The sequence below is a fragment of the Furipterus horrens genome, unplaced genomic scaffold (assembly GCF_987537825.1).
Source record: "Furipterus horrens unplaced genomic scaffold, mFurHor1.1.pri manual_scaffold_2, whole genome shotgun sequence".
NCBI classification, from domain to species: Eukaryota; Metazoa; Chordata; class Mammalia; order Chiroptera; family Furipteridae; genus Furipterus; species Furipterus horrens.
The window spans coordinates 70,856,527-70,883,433 of NW_028327172.1; the positions used below are offsets into that span (position 1 = coordinate 70,856,527).

Below are 26,907 nucleotides of genomic sequence, written 5' to 3' on the forward strand. Positions count from 1 at the left end.
GCATACAGGCAGGAGTTCGAACAGATTTTATAGTATATGCCACATGGAACTAGTTAGAAACTCAAGGTTTTTGGGTGGATATATTTGTAATAAAATTTTACCTTTGGGAGTTATAGAATAATATATGCTCATTGGTAAAATGGTAGAATAAAGAGGCATTAAATTTAAAAAAAAAAGATAATACTTGTCTTCTTAATCAGTATGAAAGAAGGGTTAACAAGCTCTTTTAAAATAACCATAATATTATTTTCAAAGAAATGCTGAGTTAAACGAAGTTTTTTTAACTCTGAAGATTGTTTCCCTTCTCTTCAGTATCTTGTCAGCCACAAACAGCTAGGGGTCTGCTAACAGCCCCCAAAACCAAACTCAAAATGCAAGCCAAGCCATTTTGTTGGCGAGCCTTAATTCTGAAACTTCTGTTCTCTGCAGCAGCAGGTTAAGTCTGCATCTGCCAGCAGCCTTTACGCACAGCAGAGACGTTGTTTCTGCAGTCTGAGGAAATAATGGTGTAAGTGTGCATGGCCCTCTGTGGCCATAGAAATATTTTTCAAATAATTCTAACTTCACACTTCTTCTTGGTACACAGCAGGGGTAATGGACCTGCGTCTGGTTTCACTGACTCAGAATAGAAGGTCCAGAGATAAGTAATCCAGCTGAAGGGTGTGGGCAAGACAGTTACTGGAGACAAACGTCCTTTTTTGCCTGGAGTACTGAGATGCGCCCACTCTGCTAGCCGCAGGTCAGGCGTCGCTGCAGCCAGCACAGAGCCGGGCATCAGAGGAGCCTGCCCTCCAGGCGGGGAGGTTAGGGTCTCAGTGACGGCACAACGAAGCACAGCTGAAGGGCGACCACCGTGCCAGGGCCGGTGGCACAGGGTAGAAGGAACCGAAGTAGAGACAGGCTCACCCTTCCTTATGTGCCGTCAACTCAGCCAAGATGGTGGGAGGCCGGGTAGCTTCCTTAATGTTCTGGGCAATGTCACTAACACCTTCTCTAAGCACACACACCCAGAGGGAATTGTGGGCGCCTGCCACGAGCAAGGGCTGGTCTGGTCTGAGTGCACGCTTTCAAGTGCTCTCAAGTGTTCCAACCACAACCACTATGCCCTGTCTAGTAGATAATTCCATGGAGCCGTCGGCATTCCTGGGCTCCCAATGGAGGGCACGCCCTTCATCAGCTGCATGGAGGGCTTTGCCCACCACGCTGGCTGGGCTGCTCTCCGGAGTCAGGAGCCTGACCAGCCTGTATGGATCCCAGTCCAGCCACAGAGCTGTCCTGAAGGACTTGTCCCCTTACTGAGGCGCATGGACACTGGGCTGGGGTGTTTACTCTGTGCTTACTCACACTTGAGTTACATTAATAGCTGTTACAAGGATAAGGAAGGCGAGACAGAAGCATTAGGAGCTCATGGACAACATTATACTCTGGGGATAGTCCTGAACTTCTTCCTCTCTTTTACCTCTGCATATGCACTGATGATCTTGTCCTTCTAATCCCATCCCCTTATTGGCTCCCCTGTGGATTCCTGTTGCCACTACAGCCTGGGCAACACCAACGGCCTTAGGTGGGAGCCCCCTTCTTCACTATCGGTCCCTGCAGACCCTCCAGCCACCACCAGAGGGCTCTTTCCCCAACTGTTTGTACCATATTCCTCTCCAGCTTAAAACCTCCCAGTTGTTGGCTCTGTTGGTTATAGGAAAAAGTTCACTCTCTCAACTTGACCTTCCACAGACTGGCTTTCCCCTTCTCACCACATTCACAGGATTTTCTCCCCCAGCGAGCAGCACCCACCGTCCTGAACGTGCCTCACCACAGCATGTGTCTCTCCTTTCCACATAGTCTTCCTCTACCTCTGATGCTCTCCCCGGGGAACCCCCAACAAACTCATCTTTCAAAGCCCAACTAGAATGTCCTTTTCTGTGAAGCCATTTAAAGCCACAGTCCCCTATGCCCAGCCCCTGGGGGTCGCCACTTTCTGTATGGACATTCATCACCCCGTGGGTGGACTGCCTGGCTCCTCACTGGCCGCTGCGTTGGCTCACTAGGACAGGGAGTTCTCCTTCACCTTTGCATCCTCAGTGCCCAGGGCAGAGCCTGGCCCACAGCAGGTGCTCTGCCCCAGAACCCTTTGCCGCAGGGAAGTGCACATTCCGCGGTCTGTGGGCCCCTCCCCCACCCCCTCACCTGCTGGGTTCTCAGGGCATCCAGCTCCCTCTCCAGCCAGGTCCGAAGTCTCCGTTCCATCTGCTCTCGCTTCTCACACGCAGACTGCAGCTGGGTCAGGGCCTGCTGCAGCTTCTCAACTTTCTCCACATAGGCTTGCTTCTCTCGTAACTGAGCAGAGGCGAGAAGAAAGGAGCACAGCATTCAGACCAGTGATTCCCAACACTGGGGTGGAGGTGGGGGTCAGATTACCCAGTGACCTGACTTCAACCACCATGTCCCCTCCCCACGCCTATAACTCATGTGTGCTGGGACAGAAAAGGTTTAGACACGGCCACCAGTTACACCTAACGCGGCTGGGATGCTTGGAATTGAAGACCCTATGGGACACTTGCTTTCAATTACTTGCACAGCTCTGAGTTCAGTCCTTGGTTACTGCTTAGTAATTATAGCATTTGCTGGCATTGAAAATGAGGTTGAGTTTTTAATGTTGTACAGAAATGCCTACTCTATAACATTAAATTAAAAAATCTAGAATAAAAAATTATATACATTATCACAACTCTGTCTATCCATCTAGCTAGCTATGAAGAAAAAAAAGACTGAAATACTTAAAACCATTAACCATGTTTATCTATATGGCTGAATAGTAATTTCTCATCTTCTTTATTCTCTTCTGCATTTTTCAAATTTTCTACAATAATTATGTTATTATTATAATAGAGAATTGTGTGTATGTGTACATACTCATGTGTGCCCATGTGTATGTGTGAATAAAAATAAAAATTTATTTGTAAAGTAACTTTCTTTTAAAGATTTAAGAGTCTTTATAGATAAGCCACTGACAGCCCTGAAGAGACAGGAAGGGTGTAATGAACACTCAATACATGGAAATTAAGTAAAACTAATCTATGTACACGTCACATCCAGTATGGACTGAGAATCCTGATGAACAACTTCAAATTCTTACCCTCAGACTTTGTGTTTTTTACAATGAGAAGTTTGGGCCATGGTCATGAATCCCAGGTGTGTTTCTAACTTTTTGGGAATTGGCTAGAGCCAAAACCCAGGCCGAGGCACGTACTTACCTGGTCCCGAGTGCCAAGACATTAGATGCTATTTCCTGTCATTCTACATCTAGGCGTGCAAATGCCTTGCAGGTGACTCAGATCCTGAGTTCAACCATGATTGCCCTGGCGAGCTGGAACATGCGACTGACTGAGGGGTTTGCTATGAAGGGTGGTCCTGACTTAGCAGGCCCCAGTGCCATGCGCTATGCCTATATCCTAGCCAGAGCCGCTGTAATAAAATGGAGGCTCTTCTGATCTTTCATGGATGTGGGAAAAACAGCAATTTTATAGCTTTTTCACACCTGCTCTTGGGATCAATTTTCATCTGGCTCTTTCACTGTCTTTTGATAGCTTGATTTAATTTAATAGTCACTTGAGGACCTACTAATTGTAGGTTTTTATTCTAAAAGCCTCATCTGATCAAATATCTTGTGAGTACCATTCATATACCATTTACGCATCCTAGATTATATATAATTTTCTAAGGGTGTAGGCAATAGAATATAAAAGCCATGAGATTGGTCTGTTTTGGTCCCTGTTGGGCAGGGTACACAGTGTGTCCCCAATGCCTGAACAGTACCTGGGCATCCAGTAGGGTCTCAATAAATACTTGTTAAGTGAATGAATTAATATTATCTCTAATCAACTGCAAGATTCTTGAAGGCATGGCTCTCTCTCTTTTACCTTTAGATCAGCCTTAAGTTTAGCAAAGAGTATATTATGATGAAGATGATTAATCATAACAATAATTATATCAGCCAACATTTTTGAAGCACAACCATGCCAAGCTTTGTGCTTTATACGTAGTATCTCATTTAATCCTCCCAGTAAAAGGCAAGCTACCTTATTATCTCCATTTACGAGATGAGAAAACTGAGGACTAAAGAGCTTAAGTGATTGCTCAAGGTCAGAGAGCTGATGCATCCATCCTGGGGTCATGAATTTTAACACACAGTGGTCTGGCTCAGAGTCTAAGCTCTTAACCATCATGGGAGGTTATGGTGAGCACATCATACATGCCATCTGGACTGAGTAAGAACCTTCAGAAGGAATGTGAATAAGAACAAGGAGTGCTCTGGAGGTGAGACACATGAGACATTTTGGAAAGGCTACACACAGTCAAAGATCTTATATCAATATAATGACAGGAAAAGATCCATAATGGTAATTATAAAGAACCTGTCTTCAAGGAACTCACGACTTCTCCTCTCACAGAAATATTAAAACAAAAAGATTAGCGGTGACAAGAATGACACTCTGGGGCTGTTGCCCTGAGAGTCCTCACACTGTTCTAGCATTAAAACTGCAGTTTCTACATTAGACTTACAGGTTTTAAAAGGCTTCGAATGCACAAGACCCTTGTAGACTTAACGATTTTCCCCTTTAGTTGCTTTACCCTTGAAGTTTGCTGAGACTGAGCTACCTGGCATCATATTTTCTAAAGTAATAGCTTTTTATTTTCAACAACAGCAGCAACCGCTGAATTAATAACAATTCTGTGTTTACCGCCTATCAGGCACCAAGCAAAGCACTTAAGACTACCTGGGTCAGGCGCCTTCCAGACTCGGTGCTCCCACCTTCCAGAGTGGCTCCTGCCTACCTGGCTAGACCTCTCCTCCTTTTCTGACACTGTCTACGGCTTGACTCCCCTGGCTTTGACCTCAGAAGTCATCGTTCTACTTCCATAGTCAGGCTTAAAGGAAAAGTCTACTTCACAAAACAATTTAAAGAGTTAACTTTATCAGAAACTACTAATCCATAATGCTTAATTGGGACCAAACTTTTCTGGATTTGGGGGTGATGGGGTGGGTCATTGCATGGCTGAGCCAGCTTCTGAAAACTGGAGATAGCTGTGCCGAATGCCTCCCTACCCCAACCCCGTCAGAGGACTTTTGACTTTTTAATGCAATTGAGTGCAAAGACAGAGCAAATCGAATGATTAAAAAAAAAAATTGTTAGTCCATTTTCTCTAAGTTGTTCCACTTATTTCTAGCCCTGGACACTTGCCAACCAATGGGCTGCAGGCTGGGTGTGAGGAGAAGAGGGAGCTCTTTGCTGATGATATTCAGGTATGCCTTTCATACTTGCCTGGCTCGGGGCTGGAGCAACTCTGTTTTTGTTAATTTTCATTTGTGAAGTCCCCTACATCCCTCCCCCAAACTCAGCTCCTTGGAGTTGGCTCTGGTTAAAGAGGCTTGGTGAGGACTCTGCCTCCCCCTACCCCAAGCCCTCCCACTCCATCTCACCTCCTCTTCCAGTTTGATGACCCTGGCCTGGGCGTTGCTCAGAGCCTGGTCCAGGATTTCAATGTGTCTCCGGTGGTCCTCGCTTGCAGTCCTCACTGCCGCTAGCTCCATTTCTAACTTCTCCTTTTCCTTTAAGAATTCTTTGTCTAGAAGAGAGACAAGAACAAAACTACATCTATTAAGGTGTTCACCCTCTGGGCTCCCTGCCAATCTACATCTGGCAAAGATTAAAAATAAAAAGCATGAAAAGAGCAGAGGGTCGAATTACTGCTTTTTCTCCCTCTTAATAGTGGTGGTGTGTAAGGTAAGGACTTTTTCAAAAAGCACTGTTAACTGGATACATTCAGCTCCAGTGATGAATGGTACACAAAGAACCAGTGACCCCATATTCCCAATAACTCACTTCTGTACAGCCTTTACTTTAATGCTTCAAATTAGCTTTTTACCGAGGATTTCATTTTATCTTCACAACCTTCTGTCTCCATCTTCCAAACCAGGGATGAAAGGGCAGGCAACACTAACAACAGAACTGCTCTTCTCATTCACAGAAAAATAAACCAAGGTCCAGAAGTTTAAGCTCGTGGTCTGAGGCCAGACAGCAGAAGAGAGCTTCAACCCAGGTTCCCCACCTCTGGCTGGATCCTCCTCCTATAGGGCCTGGCCCCACATTTACTCCTACTTCTGTTCACGAAAGAAAAGGGACATTGCATTGGACTTAGGAAAGCAGCTCTCCTCTCACTCAGTGATGGTGTAACTGACGGGGATCACATCTCTGCACGTGGAAAGCAAAGGCTGCCCTGCACTCAGCACTCCACACACCTTCCTGTAGGCGTCCAATCACCATTTACTTAAGTAGGCAGGGCTGACAGAGTCATGGGATCAGTTTTACTTATCAAAACACATGTTCCCTGTTACAAAAGCAATACGTTTTATTTTTACAATAAATTATAATACAATAACATAAACTTGAGTGGACTAATGTGTAAAATGAAGCGTTTGGTTGAATAAACTACTGTAAGCCCTATAATAAAACAGGATGTCACCATTAAAATAAGTGAATATTAACATGAGAAAAATTTTCATTACTGAAAAGAGGTGATCACAAATCTCTACACACATTATTCCATGGTTTTAGGAAAGAGAGCATATAATTCTCACAGCAGCAGCAGCAGCAATAGTTAGATTATCAATTTCTCTATGCCCACGCTATTTGAATGCCTCAGACTGGTTCTCTCAATCCTCTTATCCACCCCACACTGAAACACAGGGAGTCAAAGTCTGGACCCAGGTGACGGTAATTTCATTCACTCATTATTTCCTGGTACAATCATTCATTAAAGTAACAAAAGACATCAACAGTAAGGATCAGCCCTATGGGCACTGAAGCAAAAGAAAGAACGCTGTGCTTATGGAGCAGAAAATGTGGTTTTAAAAACAGGACATAAGAATAAAAGGACACATTTGCAACCGCAAATACTCAGTTAACAAAAACAGGATTTTAGAGCCGGAAGAGATCACAGGAAACATCACCATCCAGTTCCACCCCCTTTGCTTTTGGGGTAAAGAAAGGAGAGCCCATGAGCGAAGGCACTTGTCCGAGACCCCCTGCCAGCTGGGGCAGAGCCAGGGCCAGAATCCGGGTCCTCTGCTGTCCCACTGCAACATCCTTCCCGCCTGACTGTACTGCCCTTGCCTTGTGAGGTTATGGCAATGGGATCAGAGTGCAGTGGGACGGCTTCGGAAACGACAGCCTGAGTAAGCAGCCTTGTAAAGCTAAGCAGTGTCTGTGCTGCCTAGAAACAGTAGTAGCCCCTGGAAACAACATGAGCCCACAGAGATCTTGACCCAGAACAGAGCACTATTCTTGGGCTCTCTATGCCCCACTGCCATGTCCAACTGCCCTCCCGCCTTCTCCTTTTCAGTGGCATTTGAAATGCTGCCTCCGAAACTTCCTTCCCAGTCCTTGGGGAACAGGCATGCAAAGGCCCGCTGGCTCTGGGCCCCAAAATCCACAGCCCTGAACAGATCAGTGCATTTCACTCCTTCTGTGCAGAGTCACTGACATTTGAGCACCAACTCCCTGGGCTTGGACAGCACCTCCATGGGCATGGTCCCAACTGGCCTTGCCCAGGCTCTGGAGGGCACCCAGAAGTTACCCAGCAGGCACGCCTGCGAATGATCCATGGGAACTCAGAGCTTCTACCTGCTTACCCACCTAAGCGTAATTGTTCTTCTCTCTGTTGAGGGCAGCCAAGGACACGCTGATTTTGACCAGAAGCAGTGAAATGATAGACTGAGCTCAAGATAAGAAGCCACAACCAGAGCTTCTTGTAGTTTGCAAACTGATCACAATTATTGCTGTCATGATGACAGCTACTTAGATTTCCGAATTAACAGCTACCCTCCAACACACATATGCGTGCGTGCACATGCACAGGATTCCAGCATTTGCTATTTCCTTGATAGGCAGTAGTATGACGTATGGCCGAAGAGTGGACTTCAGCATCAGGAAGAACTGGATTCACATCCTAGGTTCACCACTGGCAGCTCTGAGGTGCGGTGTTTAACCTCCCTCAGCCTCAGTTCCCTCATATATAAAATGGGGATGATAAGATCTACATTGCAGCACGTGCCTACTCTGTTGATAGAGATAAGGCATATGAAGTATAAAAAAACCTAAATATCTAGGACTTTATCTGTTTGGTCATTATTGATTCCCTGAGCCTAGAACATTGGCTAGTTCAATAAGTATTTTTGAATGAATAAATGACTTTCTACCATGTGTCAAGTTCATTGCCAACTGTACAATAAATGGCAACTCTCACTGGATGTTAGGTATTCGGTCTTTGTCACACTGCCTTTATTATACAGCTGTCCATTCCACCTGTGTGGCCAACACACATCAGAAGGCTGGTACAGAACCATGGGCAGCCCCGGTTTCCTTCTCTGCCCAGGCTACCAGAAACTCCAAGTGCAAACAATAGGACAAAGATGTGGGTAATGGATGAAGATTTCATTAGATCTGGAGTGCTTTGCAGGTCTCTGGAATTCATGGGTCAAAACACTGTCCAGAGTTTGGTGACTTTAGAGTTGAGACTGAAGCAGTATCCCTTAGTATCACCCTGGCTCAGAACTCCTTGTCCACTGATAGGAAGTAGTCCTCTCGATAATAAAGTTTTAAAAACAAACATTTGTGAAAACAGGGATAACAATAACTAAACCTGCTCATGTTTGTTGAATGACTATGTTCCAAAATGGTGACATATCATTATTGCCTTTATATTATTATTTCCTTTAAGTTTACTGCGTGAGGCAGGCACTGTTATCATTCCCATTTCCAGTTGAGGAAAATGACTCTTAAAAAAGAATGCGTAACGTGTCCACAGAAGTGAAGTTCATAAGTGATGTTCATCAGTGGTAGAGCCAGAACTTGCATTTTCATTTAAGCCATGTTCACAAGCATGGCTCTATAGTGCCTCCCTTGAGCAAGCATGCAGAGGTCAAGAGTTGCAGAACAGAAGCAGGAAGTATAGAAGATCTCCACTGTAACACAGCTCATTATTGCACAGATTTAAGTAGGTCATGGATCATATCACGTTTTTCAAAATACAGCAATTATACCCACGTGTACTTATTTGCAAATATCAATTAATTAAGCACCTATGACATGGGAACATCAGCGTATTGGTTAGAAGAATGGGTCTAGAATCATGCTGCCTGGGTTCAGATCTAGCTCTACTACTGATGGTTTTGTGACTTTAGAAATAAAGTACTTTTTTGGTGCTTCAGTTTCTTTGCCTTTAAAGTGAGGCTCACAACAGGACCTACTTAAAAATTCACATAGTAACTACCCTGTAAATGTCAACTATGATAATGCTGTGGTTACTGTTATGCTCTGAAAAGTGTGATAATTTCTGGGACTACAAGGTGAGTAGGACATAGCATTCTGCGCTCAACTGGGTGGGAAGAGAGGCAAGGACGTGGGCAAAGGGAATGTGACAAGTTGCTCTAACAGGTGCTTGCACAGGGTGCTACAGAGGACATCTAATTCAGGCAAGGGGGGAAGAAGGGGGCGTGTCAAAGCAGGGAGCCCACAAGGTGGGCTAGTTGTGGCCCTTGAACTCCTTGGAGACTTGGGGACTGAGGTATGTCAGAGCCATTTAAAAAAGTCATCTCTTGGGAGACGTCAAGGGTCCCATGAGTGGAAGCTCCTCATAGGAAGGTCCTTTCAGTTTATTATTAGCTAAGCCCCTTGGGAGGGATCTCAGGAACGATCAGCCTCACACTGAATTTTTGGTTGGGCTCCAATGTATACACTGAAAATTCCTAGAACAGGCAAGTTGACACAAGGGAACTCTTGCCCAGAACGGTCTGTTTACTTGGTGGATATGAATTACCCGGTACTGCGTAAAGCAGGGAGTTGTTTAGCCTGATGGCTCTGGTCCCACTGACACAGAGATGCCTGCTCAGACACTGTTGACTCTGGAAACCACAGCGATGGCACAGGCCTTGCAGTCCGGCTGGCCTGGTTTGATTCTGCCATCTTCACTCCTACTTCACCTTGGACATGTGGCCATGTGGCTTCACCTCTGTGCCCCATCTCCTCAGATAGATCTAACAAGATTGATTTTGCAGGACTGTTGTGAGGGTTCAAATGACTCTGTAAAATACCTACCACTGGGCTTGGCACACACAGATACTTTAAACAACAAGGGCAAACATATATTACTGGGGGCTTGGTACGTCCCAGGGCTGGGCCTTAAACTCTCATTTACCCCTCACAACTCCATTTGAAACTGAGAAAACTGAAGTGCAATGAGCTGCGGTACTTGTACAAGGTCAAACGGTGGTTGTGCGTCTGCCCATAGGTTAGTCTCTTTGCTTGAGGAAAGAGAAGTGCACAGAAACTAGAACTGGGCCCAGTAATTCCAAGATGCTCCCTTTGCATTTGACCCTCCCCTTCTCCAGTTTCTGTGGATCATCTGTTGAAACTATTTCTTTCTTTTTTTTTTTCCTCCTAAGCACTCAGGAACTGTTTATTGATTGGACACCTAGTCAAACAATGAAATCAGCATCACCCTTCCAAATTTCCTATGAATGAAAATGACCTGGTAGCCACTGTTCTGGCTCCATTCACCTCTCCCTCCAAATCATAAGTGCGCATGCTTCTGAAAAAAGATTGGCCATTTGCCTTTGTGATGACTTTGGGGGAAGAGAGAGTGAGAGGGGCGCAGGGCAGCCCACAGAAGGCTACCTAGTTTTGGTGTGCCTGCCGTGCGCTGGGGAAACCCAGTTTGCAGCCAGAATTTCCAGGGATTGTCATTTTCTGAACCTTCTGAAGAACATGCTTTTATAGCCCACGCTGTCCTCTCAGATGCTGACCTCTGACAGGTAACAAGAATGACAGTGGCAGTGAGTCGAGTGGCTTACTACTAACTACTGAGGCATGGGAGTGCCCACCCGTGCCTGGCTGCCCATGGCCTCCGTAGGCCCAAGCTCCAGGAGTGGTGTTGCCATGGTGGCTGCTTTTTGTGGTGGTTAACTTAGATAGACAACTATTAATCCCAGAGTGCTCAGGCAGAAAGAAGGTCAAGCAGTCATCAAAGCTCTGAGGGGAACTGAGGCAGTGAGGGCACTCTTCAGGGGAGCTTCTCGGTCAGAGTGACAGAAATAGCAGGAGGTCAAGGTGGTGCCTAGGGAACAAAGAGCTTCCTAAACAACTTCCTTGCCAGATGTCCCCTTCGCATCTTCTTCTCGCTTCCCCTCTCTTCCTGCTCCTGCTTTAAGTTCAGCAAATAAGGTCACACTCCATGGGACTTCTGCAAATCCTTTAATATAAGACTTCTCTTTAGGCAGTCTTCAGTTGGTCACTCAGGATGACTGTTCAATAGTTTAGTTGTAATTCCAGTCTGGTCTGGGAGGAGGTGAGTGTCCCTTCCACCTCCCTGAAACTGTTTCTGAATTACTATATAAGCACTAAGCCTAACTGCTGGCTGAACCATGGGATCATGGGTCCTAGTAACCTCTGCCAGACATACCGAGGGCTGTGCACACGTGTGGGTACTCAGTGAGGGTGTCCAGGCACCGCGTGCTGCACTACTAGTCTTTAATTCAGTGTTCCAACTTACAGCTGGAGCTCATGAGAAGCACAAAGCTTTACCCTGGCCCTTCTCATACAGGAATTAATTTCTAAGCCTTTCCTCATAGGGTTTTGATGAAGTTTTCCCTAAGCCCAATATAGCTGGAGGGATAGAGAAGTCCAGCTGCTGCCAGCTTGACCAGAGGGTGATTAATTCACTGGACTGCTTGAAAGCTAAAAATGGATAGGTCTTTCTCTCCCTTCTCTTTCAACTGAAACCAACACTTGACCCTTTAACTGGCTGGTTCTTTGCAGGTTTACACCTATCCTGGATTGTGTGTGTGTGTGTGTGTGTGTGCGTGAGTCTGTGTAGACATAAACACAAACTGAGTTACTTCTGTTCAAGCTCAAGATCCCATATGCTCACACAGCAATGCACAACTCGTCCATATGGGTGTCTGGTTCTGCTGTTATTTCTCTGGCACTTTTCAAAGAAAGTACTTGTTACTTGGAAGTGGATAGAGGGAGCGGTGGTGACAGAACTGAGGAAAGAGGAGGCTGGCATAGTCCAACAAACTTTTAAACTGCCGGTCCCATTAGACAGATGAGACTGATGTTAGGAGTACAATTTCTGGGCCCCTCTGAGTGAGCACAGCTTAAGGGACGTAACCAGAGAAGAGGCCGCAGACAAAGGAGAGGCTGAGGAGGACGTGGCTGACAGCGCCCAGGACACCTGTGTTCTACAGCAAGGGCCCCACATCAGCACTAGAGGTTCACTGGGAGAGGCCCTGTCAGGGGCAAGTGCTACCTAATCTGGAGATCTACATGGTGTAGACAAGCTTCACAATGTCTGCCCAGACAATACTCTGTTTTGAACAGATACCCATCACAGTCCTCCATCCACAGGCCTATGTTCTGGCAAGTATCCATGTCTGCATTACAAGCCCTTCTCATCTGCCCCTGCCCACACCTCCTGTTTGACAGGACCAAACCTGAAGGGCCATGTGACCCGAGATAGGCCAATCAGAGTCTATCGTCTGGGGACGTTCAAGAAGGAGCCTGGGAGAGGTGGTGACGCAACAGGCCACCCAGCTCCTGGGCTAGCAGCCATATCCCAGCATGTGTTTTGGAGAAACAGAGAAAGCTGTACCGAAGAAAGTGAAAAATCAAGCAGATGGATGAGAGTCCACGGTAAGAAAAAGAGAGGGAAACACAGACACACACACAAACAGACCCCTAAATACAAACTACACCTTGATTCTCAGACACACTAGCCCTGGCTCCTAGCCCTTGTGAGGCCTGCCTGCCCATCCTGCCTGGGGACTCCATCACACATCTATGTTCTTAAAAAGTAGTCCTTGTATTTGAGCATAAGCTAGCTCAAGCGAATTTTCCCTTTTGTAATGGAAAGATCATTAAGACACTTCTTTTTTCTTTACACTTCTACTCCCTTCTCCACCAAGAGGACTTGGTAGTTTGGTCAAGATTAAGACAATGCTAACCAACACTAATAGCATTAATTCTGGTTACTAGAAACTTCTCCACATGCTGATGAATGGATTCTCTTTTATGAAAAGATGTCCAAATACTTATTTGCTGCATTATCCCTCCCTGAAATTTCTCCTCCTGTTCCTTCTTCCTCAAGGATCCTTCAGCCCTAAGTTCCCTGGCACCGTATCCAGCAACTCGGAACAGATGCCGCAAAGAGTCTACTCTGTGGGTCGGCTACAATCTGTGCGGTACTTGAAGAGTCAGATTCATTGGACAATCTTATTGACACCAAAGGTAATTTCTTCTGAGGTTGTGGGAGCGGGAAGTCAATAGAAAGGTATTTCATTTACTTGACGCTTTACGAAACTATTTAGGTTCGTTCTGCCTCAAAGATATTCCACACTCAAGAGCCCACTCTTAACATATGTGGGAGTCAAACTGATGAACCCAGAAAGAGACCCTCAAAATATAATCCAAACAGAGCTCCGCTAATAATCATGTAAGACTGATCTGTTTATATGAGGCTCATTTGATGCAAAACAATATGAAACATGATCTACCTTTAAAAGCCACATTCATTAATTCCCCAGTGAAAAAGTAATATAATACAAAGCTAATCCCAATATGCCTCTGGCCTGGCTTTTTGTTGTCTTTTTAAAATGTGCTAATAAAGTCTCTCAGGTGAGGAGCCTAGTTATTTCCGGAAAGGGTCTTCAGCTTTGCATGGTCCCTGGACCCACTGCAGGTTGCCATGGTTCCACCAGGCAACTGGAGACACAGGCTGTGAGTGGGCCTGCGGCCAAAGAGTCTGCTAACCAACGCAGTAACGCTCCAGGGAGGGTTTGTCTCAGGTGGCAGAGAGAGTGAACTGTTTATAAATGAATTCTCTGACAAGGAAAACTCAGAACAGGAGTTCAAGCTTCTGCAGAGCCCCAGGTGAGGGAGAAGGAAGGGGAGGGGGAGAGATGCTGAGGCCAAGCAGGAAGGAGTGGGTGCTGAAAAATGCACCCCTGCTCAACCAAAAATGTTTTTCGGCTTTTGTGCATTTGACATTTTGTGCTTCCAAGTCGGCTTTCTTTTAAACAACCATTCTGAATTTCAAAACCACTGGTTCAGACATTACAAAAAGAAACAAAGATTAGTGGAAATGGCTGTTGTTCAAATGCAGGGAGGAAATCATTTGGAGAGATGAATCAATATGAGAAAGCAAGACAAAGCCTGAAGTGGAAGGATTCAGTCAAACTTTGTTGCCAAAATTTAAAAGGAAAATAGAATTTTCCCTTTTACATAGTGCAATGGCAGCAAAATTACTCTAAAGTACTCATTAGTTTTCAAGGCCTACACTAACGGCTACACACTCATGAGGTTTTCTTATTCCTTCAATAAGACAGATCTCTCCTGTATGGGAAAACCAGCACACATACTTTGGGGTTCGGTGAGTAATTCTCTAGCGAGTCTTGGCCATATTCTGCCTTGTATTCCAAGTACAGAGGCAGCTGTCTCTGTGCCTCATCCTTCCTTGCTGGCTTACTTCATAGTGTGTCTAAACCCTGCTATCTTCATATGATTTTAAGAAGCTGCGCTAGCAGAAGTATTTCATATATGAAGAGATATAACAAGTTTAGACAACAGCTTATTGAATAAGACGATGCTATTGATACATGATCAAATTCTAATTGTCTTAAAAATAATATTTTAAAATGACAGCTTTTAGATACTAATCACTGCAAAGGAGCTAAGCCTAACCACCAAATCTTCTGTTGGTCTAATGGAGGAAAACAATATATTCTGGTCTTCACTTACTTTTATTTTTGTTACTTAATATAATTTACCTATTGCCTTATAGTATCTAGGCCCCCAAAAGTAAAATATTTCAGGTATGATTTGATAAAATATGTACTTGAATCTTAGCACAAATTCTCTTGAATATAATTTTCTCAAGTCATTTTTCCTATTGCATTTTATGTCTAGAAACTGTACTTACACATTGAGGTATATAATTCATTTTTTTTTTTATATACCTTCAAATTTTTTTTACCTATGTGGCTTGCAAACTTGCCTGACTGAATATATACCCATTCATCCAGTTCAGCTTCCACATGTACTGTTCAACCTTCCACTTTATTTTTTTACTTAAAATAAAAATGTACTGCTACTTCCATATCAATGCTGACAGCTTAATAGCTAATTAGGCAATGGATTAATAATGCCACATAAATATAGGATGCACAGGGTATTTTGGTTTTGACTATACACATGTTTGTGAATCAATTAGAAACCAATGTGAAGACTTAAACTTTCTATAACCACCACAGAACAGACGTCCTTTTTTTTTTTTTGCCTTCTCTCTTCTTAATATAAAAAGATGTACAACATACACTTCTATTTCCAGAAAGGATAAAGTAAGACCCTACCAGACAATTTGGCAGAAAACCGTAAAACCTGGGCATAATACAAAGAGCAAAGATGTGAAGGTAGTAAAAAGCGAACTCGGGTGGTGGGAACGCCAGCTGACTTGGAGAGCAAAGGAAGAACTCCACAGGCTTGTAGGTGCTGTATCTTGATTGTGGCAGTTGTAATAGTTCATCACACTGTAATCTTAGAATATGTACATTTATTTCATTTTATGCAAATACAGGCATATATGTTATTTTAGGTATTTATATCTAAATCAATACCTAGATATTTATAGGTATATACTATTAGTTATAGATTATATACCTGTATTTGTTTTAATTAAGGCATTATTATAATATGTATATATAAGACTATGGTTTTTAAATGCACCCCTTGAATGGCTTAACATCAAAACCTGCCCCAAAGAGAAAAGTCCATGTTGGAGACTGTTACATGTGGGTAAAAAAGTGGCTCATTTGGGGTTCATCAGGGAGAAAGCAACGTGTTGCCTGCAATTATATTTTCTCCTTTCCCTTTACTTCTGCAGTCCTTCCCATTATTATTGTTGTAAGTTGCTTTGAACAGACCCTTTTCCCCCTCTTTTTTCTACCAAACCAGTCTTTGTAAGCAAAAAAGAAAATTAGTAGCAGATACAAGCTTATTTTTAATGGTCTAAGACCAGATTTTCTAGACTTAAAACGCTTTGTGCCCTCCAAGTTCTCGGATTCCATTAAGATATAGCTGTCTGCCCTCATTACAATTCATGAACCAAAAATAGTTTAAAAAACTAACTGTAAGAAACTACACCACAGATATTCATTGTATCTGCTTATTTTTTATTCATATCATCCAGAGAACAAAAGGTTTAATTTCAAAGGCATTTTGAGAAAACATTTTTTAAGACTCTAAACTCTATTCTGGTCTCAACAGGTTTGGTTTGTTTGTTTGTTTTGTTTTGTTTTTAGTTTTTTAAATATCTGAAGAGACACACTAGATTATCTAACAAGGCCTTTTCTTATAATTGCTTTTGGTTCAGAGAAAGATGTAGAAATCAGGACAAACTGTGAACTCCAGTAGTGAGAACTCACTTGAGAAGACCTAGATATGTTATTATTATGTCACAGTACTGGGCTAAGTAATTTGCACCCAAAGAAGAATTCTAGTATAGAATTATTTACATTTGCTTACTGCCCCAAATTCTTCTAGGGGTAAAAATGTGAAAAATTTTATCACCCCTCCCATCCCCAGAGCCAACAGAGATGACCTTTGGAGAAGGAAAGACAAAAATAAGAAAAAGGAGGCCCCAGTTGTCATTGTGGTTTACCCATTAAGCAACTAAGGGACTTTAGGCAAACCATTTGATCATTTTGGTTGCAATTTCTTCGTCAGTGAAACATGGAGGCCACACTCTGTGAGTTCTAAAACCGGTGGGAGTCCAATGCTGCCACCTCGCACGTGACCATGTCTCTCCACCTCCCTGGTACTCAGGAAGTGGCTCCCCAACAGCTCAGTATGAGCACGGGCTCAAGTCAGAATGACCTAGGTTCAAAACTGGTCTGCTCCGCTCACCAGTGTGTATGACCACGGGCAAGTGACTCGGCCTGCCTGTGCCTCACGTCCTCATCTATTAAATACCTGCCAGAGGCAATGTAGTTACAGAGGCTCACAGGAAGTCCGCAGTTAGTGTCGGCAGCCCTTACTGTTGTAATATGACCATGTCCAGACGGCCCTGAACCAGAACCTGAAGGGGAGCAAACCTGTAACCGCACCTGAGGATAAACTTTTAACCGTCAGATCAACAGCCTCCGGAGAAGCTGTCCTTCACAGTGGCAATCAAATGGCTTCTCAATGAGCTCCAGCTCAGAGGACACATGCATTGCTGGAGACCAGACCCGTGACCATTAAGGTCCTCTCCGACCCTGTTATTTCAGATCTGCAATAGGATGCTATGGTGACACTTGCGGCACTGCTGAGAGAGGCAGCCCCAAGACTCACTCTCCAGGTAGTTAACTACCACGGCTAACCCAGGGCTGGTCCTGCCAGCCCTATCTTCCATCATTGGCCAATTTTAGATCCCAACTGGGTAACTGAGGTTTGTGACTACATTTGTTTGTATCTCTTTATCTAAAGTGAAAATAGTCATGCTCATCTGATTAGGGCTTAAGTAAAAGATGACTGTAAAACTCTTCCAAGAAAGAAAATAACAGCTATATCCTAATTTATAAATTAGGGCGATTTACAAATAAGACCTAGAGAATACGTCTGAAGTTCTTTATTTCCCATTTTCCTTACATTGAAGTTCCTTCTTTTTCTCCCCTTCCATGATTGGAACAGAGGTCAGCAAACCATGGCCTGTGGGCTGAATCCAGTCCACAGCCTGATTTTGTAAATCAAGTTTCGCCAAAATTCAGCTGCTCCCATTTGTTTATAGATCATATAGGGCGGCTTTCAACTACAGGGACAGAGTTGAGTGGTTGCAGCCGAAAATTATTTACTATCTGGAGCTTTACAAAAAAAACTTTGCTTACCTGTAGCCTAGAACACAGCTAGCTCACGGGAGGTAGCCAACAACTATTTGAATAAATGATAATGACCATCAGGTCATTCAATGTCCAACAAATATTAATTAAGTACCTCTAAGTGCCAGGTGCTGTGCCAGGTTCTGGAAACACAAGGCCATGGGACTACAGGATGAGGGTGACAGACAGGGCCCCTGCCCTCATGGTGGCACAGTTCAGTCAGGGAAGACCAAACGTGAACATCCAGTTACTTATTTACTTATTTACAGTGTGACGAGTGTTTAAAAACAAACAAAAAAACAGGGTGATTATATAAAAGGAAGACCTGACTCTATCTCAAGACTTCCCTGAGCAGCTGCCATTTCACTTAGGCTGAGACCTGAACGTGGATTTCCTGGTTCTGAACTGTCAGGAAACGTGAGGTCTCCCTGATGCCACGTGAAATGCCAATAAATTTCAGTATGTTTTTCAGTCTGTGCTCCCTCCGTCCATCCAACTAGCTATGTAGTGCAAGGAACGGGGACTGTAATAAAATTTAAGACACTTAACTTTGCCATTCCCAAGTGGGAATGCCAAGCAAATAAATAAATCATAAGTCATGTTCAGTTGCTAGAGACCTGACATCAACACATGATCAGGAGACAGCGCTTGAATGAGCTCTGGTTCTTTAAGCACAGAAATGAGCCTAATTGAGTAATGTTAATGTTCACCCCTGGGGAGAAGATTTGATGGAACATAAACAGATGCCCTGAATCTTGGGTGCACTTCTGGTTGTCATATAGGTCTGAGGTTTTTCAGTGCTGCCTGACAGGACTGAATAAGTGGCTTGAGCATTCACATGTCTGCTTCCCAAATTCAGAAGGCTTGGTGAGCCATGCCGGCATTCTTTGGGAAAATGGACTGTTCCCCAACCCTGAGCACTGGCAGGTCCTTCCAGAGAAGGTGAGTGCTAAAATAGGTGGAGGAAGGATGTAAAGAGACAGGAAGAAGTGTTGCAGAATAAATGTATTTTATGATAAAGTCTTCTCCATTCTTCCTAGCACTGGTTCTTCCTCAGAGCTCTAGATGAACTGAGAGATTTAACCCTCTGTTTCTTTAGAGGAATGGAGGTACAGGGAGATGAGGCATCTACCTTTAGGTCACTGAACATGTTAGTGAAAGGCCAGGAACTAGTAGATGCAGCAATTGATCCAAAATCATTTGCTTGAGGCCGTGTCTACAAAACCCTTCATTATTTTTAGAACTGCACAGTCCTACTAAGTGTAGGGCTCATGTTTAAGGAGAATCAGTTAATTTAGGGCAAGAAAATTTTGTTAAATGATGCCACCATGGCAGGCTTCACAGATAGTTCCTTCCCTTTTGCTCAGGCAGGTCTGTGGTGTCTGGCACAGACTATGGTTTGGGCAGTGCAGGCATCTGGCCAGCTCCTACAAAACCCTTTACCTACCACAGCCAACTGCCACTTTCAATGTATCTCCATCAGAGTAAAAGAGAAGGAGTTAAGGGATCAGAAATCAACTATATTATACCACCTTTCATGAAAAAGACTACTGTTCCTAATAGTGAAAGAGTCTCCTTACCTGGATATCCTCCTATGTGGAAAGAAAAAAAAAAATAAAAGGAAAGAGGGAAGAAGTCAAAAAAGAATTTAAGCATTATTAATTTGTTTCTATTCTGATAGCAGCTTAAAAAAATTTTTTTTTTTTTTGCCTAATGCCTGGAAATAACTGAGAATAACCTGGGGCATCTCCCAACATGACTAGGAAACACTGAGCTCAAAAGAATATTTTTATACTGATGCTGCACGAGGAGAATTTCAAGCCAATTGTTACAAGGACGTTCACGTTTCCTCATCGCCTTAATAGTTATTGAGTGCTAGGTTCATAAAGATTCAAGGTGTTTCAGTGAGAGCTGGTGATGGATACTGGCAGAGAATGAATCTAGTGGAGGAGATCCATGCAACCAAATGATGCCCCTACAGTATGCACATGGAGTAGGAACTTTGCACTGAGTCAGGAAGAGCGGCAAGTGCCCTGAGAAGGAAAACCAGTGTGCTCACATGTGACAACACCTAACCTGTCCTTCCTAACAAAACCTACAGAACCCCACAGCACAATGTAATGAAACTCAATGAGAATTCAGCCTCTTTCTGCTCCATGTGGGTCAACAGAATTAATGTTCATGTCATTGTGATTTTTGCTTTGTGTTTCACATGAGCCCTTATGGAAATACAAAAGCCAGAGGGATTTTCTCTTAGAAAATCATTTTAGTCTCTTTTACATTCTATAAAAGACAAAAAAATCAAAGTACCTAAAATAAGATTAAAGGGTAAGATGATGATTACAAGACACACTGAAAATGGTAAATTACTATTATTTTTAAAACAAGGTGGTCCCACAGATTATTAAAACTTTTAAAACCATGGGAATTAGGAGGAAAATCAAAAGTATAAGTTCTGACTCATTTACACCCATTACTCATCAACTTAAATGACCAACTTAATGCTCAAAAATTTTTTTCTTAGAGAGAGATACCATTTAACAGTCAGAATCTAACTCACATAGAACTAGGTTTAACCAAATATGGTGGATCCATATGGCCCAAAGAACCCCAAAGGGGTGGAGGGGAGTTCTTTGGCGTCCTGGAACACAACCTGGTTTTATCCTGGAATAACACAAGCATGCCAGAGCTAATCAGCTTCATTCAACCCAGGAATGTAATAAGATCATCTCTACCCACCTAGTTTCCCCCAAGTCTAATATTTTATTTTTGGCTTTCTGGCCTAGTGATGATGGAAATTCTGCATACTTACCAGTTTTCAGAAAGGAACGATTAAAAAGTTTCACTTACTGAGAAGATGACAGACATTCCCAGGGCTCTGCCTTTACTGGACAGTGGTCCAACTTTACCGTGTGTGTGTGCATTCACATGTGTATCTGTGTGTGCATGCGTGTGACAAATGAATAGAAAAACCAGAAAGCTCAGTAAGTTAAAGAAGTTAAAGCACAAAGAAGCCCTAGTTTCACGCAGCCAGACCAAACAGGATGTGCTGTTTTTCAAGAGCAATTTGGCTGCAAAAATAGTTGAAAAAACAAACAAGTATAACCAGAAAATAAACATGCAAAACTCTGAATTCCTCCAATGAGAGTAATGCGACACCATGACGTGATGGAGAAAACAATTTGTCACAGTCATCCAAGTCCTAAGCAGTTAATTCAGGGAGACTGTTGACATGATTGAGAGGAGCACAATAATCACCCCATTTAATGTTCACCGTAACCTATACAGCTAAGTGGTAACTGCCCCGGCAGTCCCAGGCCTTCATCAGGCTCCAACGGAACAGCAGAGTTCAGTCTTTAGAGGAGAACTACCCTGGACAGCAGGGCCATTTAGAAATCAGGCCAGGAAGGACCTTCCCCTCCCATTAACTGGGAGAGCGTTACTGAAGTCCTACCGGTGGATCATGCTGCAAGAGTGCCTTGGGTGTTCTTGGACCTGACTTCTAGCTTCACCATGAATACCTAGCAAAAAAGCCAAACCGTGATTCTCTACTTTCACCTTCCCTCTAACTTTCCCACCGGCCAGGGGGGTTGCCAGAGGCTTCCCCTCTGAGCCTTAGCTCTTTGGTATGCATTATCCAGAGAAATCACCATTCTCTGCTTGGCAGTCTTACCCTTTTCTTGGCCAAATGCTAGACCTTCAAAGACTCACATGAAAGGGATGGCTCCTCTTGAGTGTGCAATGTTTATGATTATGATTTATAGGCATTTGAAGTATTCTAATAGTAGTAGATAATGGAACACATAAGTAACTATGAAGAGGTAGTAATTCATGCCTGCCATTCTGTGCCCACATGATAAAATGAAAGCCTGACAGAGAGTACGGCCCACTGCTAGCCTTCTGGGCAATGGGCACCTGTTGTTATTACACCTGCTGGCTCACCTATAGGCCGAACTGTGAGATGACTCAACATGTTCCAACTTTAATTCATTATCTAATCCCAACCTGTGCCTTCTGCTTTTTATTGGAAGGGTGACCATCCACCCAGTTATTCTTGTCACATTCCTTTCTCTTTTACTGCCATCATTCAATTGGTCACTTGCTTATTTTCAACTCCTCTCTATTATTACTTCTGTCTTAGTTCAGGACCCCTCTCTCTCTTGCTCAGATACTAAAATATCTGTTAACTAGTCTGCTTGCCTCCAGGTTAGTTCCTAATGAATTTCTCTTCTACCATTCCTCCCTAACTAGCTTCTAAAATATAAGGCTTGCAAACAATGATATCATAAACATATATGAAGAAAACATAGGTGAGTGTTTTCAGAATCTTGGAGCATGGAAAAGCATCTCTAAGCATGACATAAAACCTAGAAAGCATAGTTACTAAAAAATGTTATATAAAATAAAGGATGCTATAATCACAGGTAAGAGCAACAACTGGGGGAATATCTGCAACATATACGGCATGGGGCATGCTAATATCTTTACAACTCACTATGAAAAAAACCTATCTGTAAATTTGAAATGATATTTTGAGTACATCTCTTGGGCACAAGAGGAGAGAAAAAGCTAATGCAAACCATTATAAAGCTCAGGTGATGATGGCACAAAGTGTCCTGTAAAGACCAGGTATTGAAAAATTGGTTAGGTATCTCTGTTAGCAAGCCTGCTTCTAATGCCCTCCCTAGATGCAATTATGTCACACGTCAACACTGAGATACCTGTAAGTGGTTGAAAAATGGCCCTGGACTCTCTTGTTGATGCCTTTGGAACACAATGGAGTATGTCTGCGCAGAACAAATCAGTGACTGCATAAAGCTGCATTATTAATGTTTTAGCTCTGAGCCAGGTTAAAATCTTTAGGAACATTTCTGAACTCATACAACACCAAACCCCATTATTCCATCAGCACAGCCCGGGCTAGGAGGCTAGAACAAATGTCCATCAGGCGAAACTAACTGGCGTTCCCATTTTCACCTAAATTAAGTGAGAGAATAATATCCCCCGACAGAAAGGCAGTGTATCAGCAGAGTGACATTGCTGGCAAAACTGCCACAAAGACAGACTCTGCCTAAGCATCTGATCACTCAAAAGTAAGGTACCAGATGTAAAACTAAGGTACATGTGACTCACTTTCCAAAGGAAAACTCAGATGAGATGGTAAATCTACTGCACCCTTAGGAAAAGAGAAATTCTGTTAGGACAGTATATAATTCGAGATGCTGGCGTAGCTTTTTATGTGAATCTGGAGCACAGGCCAATTCACCTACTGCAAGACTACAGAGGATCTGATGCAAATGCCCTAGACAGTGTGAGTGCCCATTTGCCAAAACAGATTTTAAAAAATGAAGCTGAGAATAATAACTGGAGTGCAATCATGAGTAAATTTGGGGGCAACAAAGGAGCTTAACCCAGCCAAAGAGTACTGGAAATTTGAAAATTTAACCAATTATCTCCCAGCCTTGAAAACACAGGCCTGTACTGAAGGACCCAAGCGTCAGTATACCACCAGTATACAGTGGGTGGTCGGTGTCTTGACTGCTATTTTCTCAACTGTCTTTAGTTTGTAAGCACTTAACTCACAATGGTGTTGAGACCTATGACAGAGAAATGAATTCAATTTACTAAGCAGCTTTAAAAAAATAAAGTTGTACTTTTACATTTCTGACTTGTACAACGAATTTGCATAATAAGTTCTAACCCTGGTCAATGGTTTCTCAGAACACATTTGATTCTATCCCTTGCCTTTGGTGAAGTAATACACTACCCTGTCAATAAATCTGGAGGCTCAGGAAGCCATGGTTCGTTTTATCCTGGGCAGAAATGGGCTGAATGTTTTTTGGAAACGAGCATCACATATGGAGATTACATGAGGTGATCATTTAGGTGGTGCAGGTCAGGAGGTCAGAATAAACATTACTGAAATCATACCTAACAACTTCGGCTTTGTCTCTGGCAGACCTAGGAGGCCCAACAGCTTACATGCCAAATTAAAAAACAAAAGGCAGAGCCTAAAACCTACTTAAAGTGAACATGATTTTTTCTCAGTCCCAGTTTTATAAATACAAACTCTGGGATGGATAAATGTGGAGACTCACTCTGGGAAGCATAAAGGCCCTCCACAGCTCTGTCTTCGTGCCCGTCGTACTCCCTGCTGGACAGCTGCCTGTTGGCAGTCTCCAGTCGGTCTGTGCACAAAGAGAAAACGATTATGAAGAAATGCATAAGGACCTAAGTCATCATCCACCGAGAAATGACATGGAGCCAAGAGCTGGGTATGAAGAGATGCTCAGACAGGCGCTCCGAACTGAACAACTTTCAGGGAGAAGCAATACATCCCAAACTGTCAGAAGAAGTCTTCGGATTCCACACTGTGCTTTTATGCAATGGAATGCCAAGGCATGCACCAGCAGGAGCAGCTAAGAACAGATTCTGAGAAAAACCACTTTGCTGCCTATGAGCAAACCTCTGACTTGAAGTCCTTGCAAAGGGGTTGACTTTCCTTCGTCTCATACACAGCCCTAGCCTAACCTTGACCATGAGCCCTGTTTCAGTCCATGACTGATACCTTTATCTTGAAACCAAAGAATAAAAATAAAGACAACAGTTAAGTAAATGCAAAAAATAAAAAGTCAAAATGACCTAATGGCCAAAGATTCTACAGTTAGTTCTATGTTTACTCAAACCACTTGGTAAATAAATTTTCATTTATTCAATTAAATAATTCAGCTTAACAAGTTTTCATTGAATGTATATGATATGCAAGATAAAAATATTTGCAATAATAGAAAAGGTGGGATCTAGCTGCTAGAGACTACCAATACATCAAGTATTTTGACATATGAGGCAAGTGAAAAATGGCTTGGCTGACTGAAAGTGAAGTTAAATTTTATGGGTTAAACCATTCTGTCTGTTGGAGGTTGCCAAGACTCTGCAGCAGGTGGCTCCTAGCTTTCAGGGAGTATATATGTGTGAGCGAGTATATACACACATACACCCAACTGTGGGCCTTTAATTTCCCCAAGAGGGACACATGTCTAGCTCTGTCTTCTATACTATACCAAACAAGTGTTCAGTATTGGCTTTCAAAGCGTGCTACCAAATGATTCAGCTTGATGTGGGAAGAACTGTGCATCCAACACTTGTCTTTTCAAACTTTCCCATTCACATAGTCACGAGTCACTGTCAAGTACTTTTCAAGCAAGAAGAAGCTGTGCACATACTCCTTCGTATCTCACACAGGTTGTCACTGCTCAGGCTCAGTGCTGCAACCTATAGCCTACAAGGCAGAAAAGCACAGCTCTGCTCTTTGAGCACCCTATCCCCAGGTGGTTGGAATTTACAAGACTATCTAACACAATCTGGACTGGAAGCCAGGCTGTTGGCTACATGGGAGGTTTGGGGCAGAGAGAATAGGAATGGAACTTGACGTGCCTCGGAGGTCTCTGTTGAAATCATGAAGTCTTCGAATCTCGCCCTCCAGTTTGTTTCTCATCGCCTTGTCCAGTGACTCTCGCTTCGTGGTAGACTTGACCAGACTTTCATAGGCTTCCGAAATTCTCTGAAGTTCTTTTTCAAACTAAAAGAAAGAAGTGGCATGAAAGTGGGACTCTGACATTCACATCAGTGCATTAGTTACACTGATTCTTTGACATTTCAAATGTGAAGGTTGTATCTTCAACGCAGCCTTTTCTGCATCTCAAGTTTCATGTCTACCCAAACCGTGTAATTCAGTGATTTTCAACTGGTGTGTCCCAAGTGGCACCCTGGTGTGCTGCAGGAATTTTAAAAACATGCAACACCTGCCTATTTAGTCAGGAGCACTGATCTCTTTTCCCTTCGATTGTCAAATAAATTATGATAACAGCCAACACAATAGCTGACTAGCCTTGAATCATAAACATATAGGTCATATAACAGGGTTGTATCTTATTGGTCACGTCACATAATAAGGCTGCATCTGATTGGTTAATTCTTGATACCAGAAATCTTTATATACAAGTATAGGCACTTGTTGTATTAAAAAGTCACTTTGGAGCAAAAAGGGCAGGTAATTACTACTATTATTTTTTCTGTAAATCAATCAAAATTATACCTATGTTCTTGTCAGATCAACCAAATTACATTTTTTGGTGTGCTGCATAATTTTAGTAATTAGTTTATGTGTGTCACGAGATCAAAAAGATTAAAAATCACTAGTGCAATTGATTTCATCCCCACTCCTGTCTGCCCTCTAAGGGCTACATTAGGATCCTGTAAATAGCAGACTCACAAGTCTGGTTGGACCATCTGATGTCACCTTGGAAAAATCCCTCTGTACCAATATTAGGGAGGGGTGAATTTCAACATAATTAAGCCCCTCATATTTTGTATGGCAATTTATAACTATTATTATTATTACTCCCAGGTAACATAAGGGAAAATATTAAAATACAGAACAATTAAAGGGCCACAATTCAACTGGACCCTAAATTCCAAATTCCAAGTACAGTGCTCTTCCAGACACCTTCCTACCCATCCCCAAAGGAACATAAAACCCACTTGAGGAGATGCCTCCCTTTTATAGAACTATCTATATAAAGGACTAATGGATTTGTATCTAACTATAAACAAATATACCACAGAAAACTCTTTGTATGAAGGAATTGGAAAATACGGTATTAACACAATTCTTTGTTGTTCTTTTTGTATTTCACCATATCACGAGATATAACTGGGAGAGCATTTAATCTATGGCATATATAAACCTGTAATAAGTAATTATAACTGTCATAACAGTAGTGTAACATAACAGTGTCTTTCTGAAGTAGCTATCAATAAATCCCACTTTACTGCTGTGCAATGAAAGTGCAGGAGAAAGGATGAAGAGCGCCTACAAACAGGGAACCTTCCTTGATGAACTGCTCAAAGTTGGGATCAGAGGCAAAGCGAGCAGGGTTGAA

General features: G+C 43.0%; 1 protein-coding gene across 5 annotated transcripts in view; it reads right to left on the minus strand.

Moving 5' to 3' along the window:
• The window catches only part of AMOTL1 (angiomotin like 1), a 145,142-nt gene that overhangs the window by 15,981 nt on the left and 102,254 nt on the right, over positions 1 to 26,907 (minus strand). For all 5 annotated transcript variants that reach the window (XM_090265841.1, XM_090265838.1, XM_090265839.1 and 2 more), the window contains 4 exons: positions 25,400 to 25,544; positions 24,064 to 24,153; positions 5,480 to 5,625; positions 2,185 to 2,334 (listed from right to left, as the gene is read on the minus strand). In XM_090265841.1, coding sequence (XP_090121967.1) covers positions 2,185 to 2,334; positions 5,480 to 5,625; positions 24,064 to 24,153; positions 25,400 to 25,544 — 531 coding nt within the window. The remainder of the gene's footprint in view (positions 1 to 2,184; positions 2,335 to 5,479; positions 5,626 to 24,063; positions 24,154 to 25,399; positions 25,545 to 26,907) is intronic.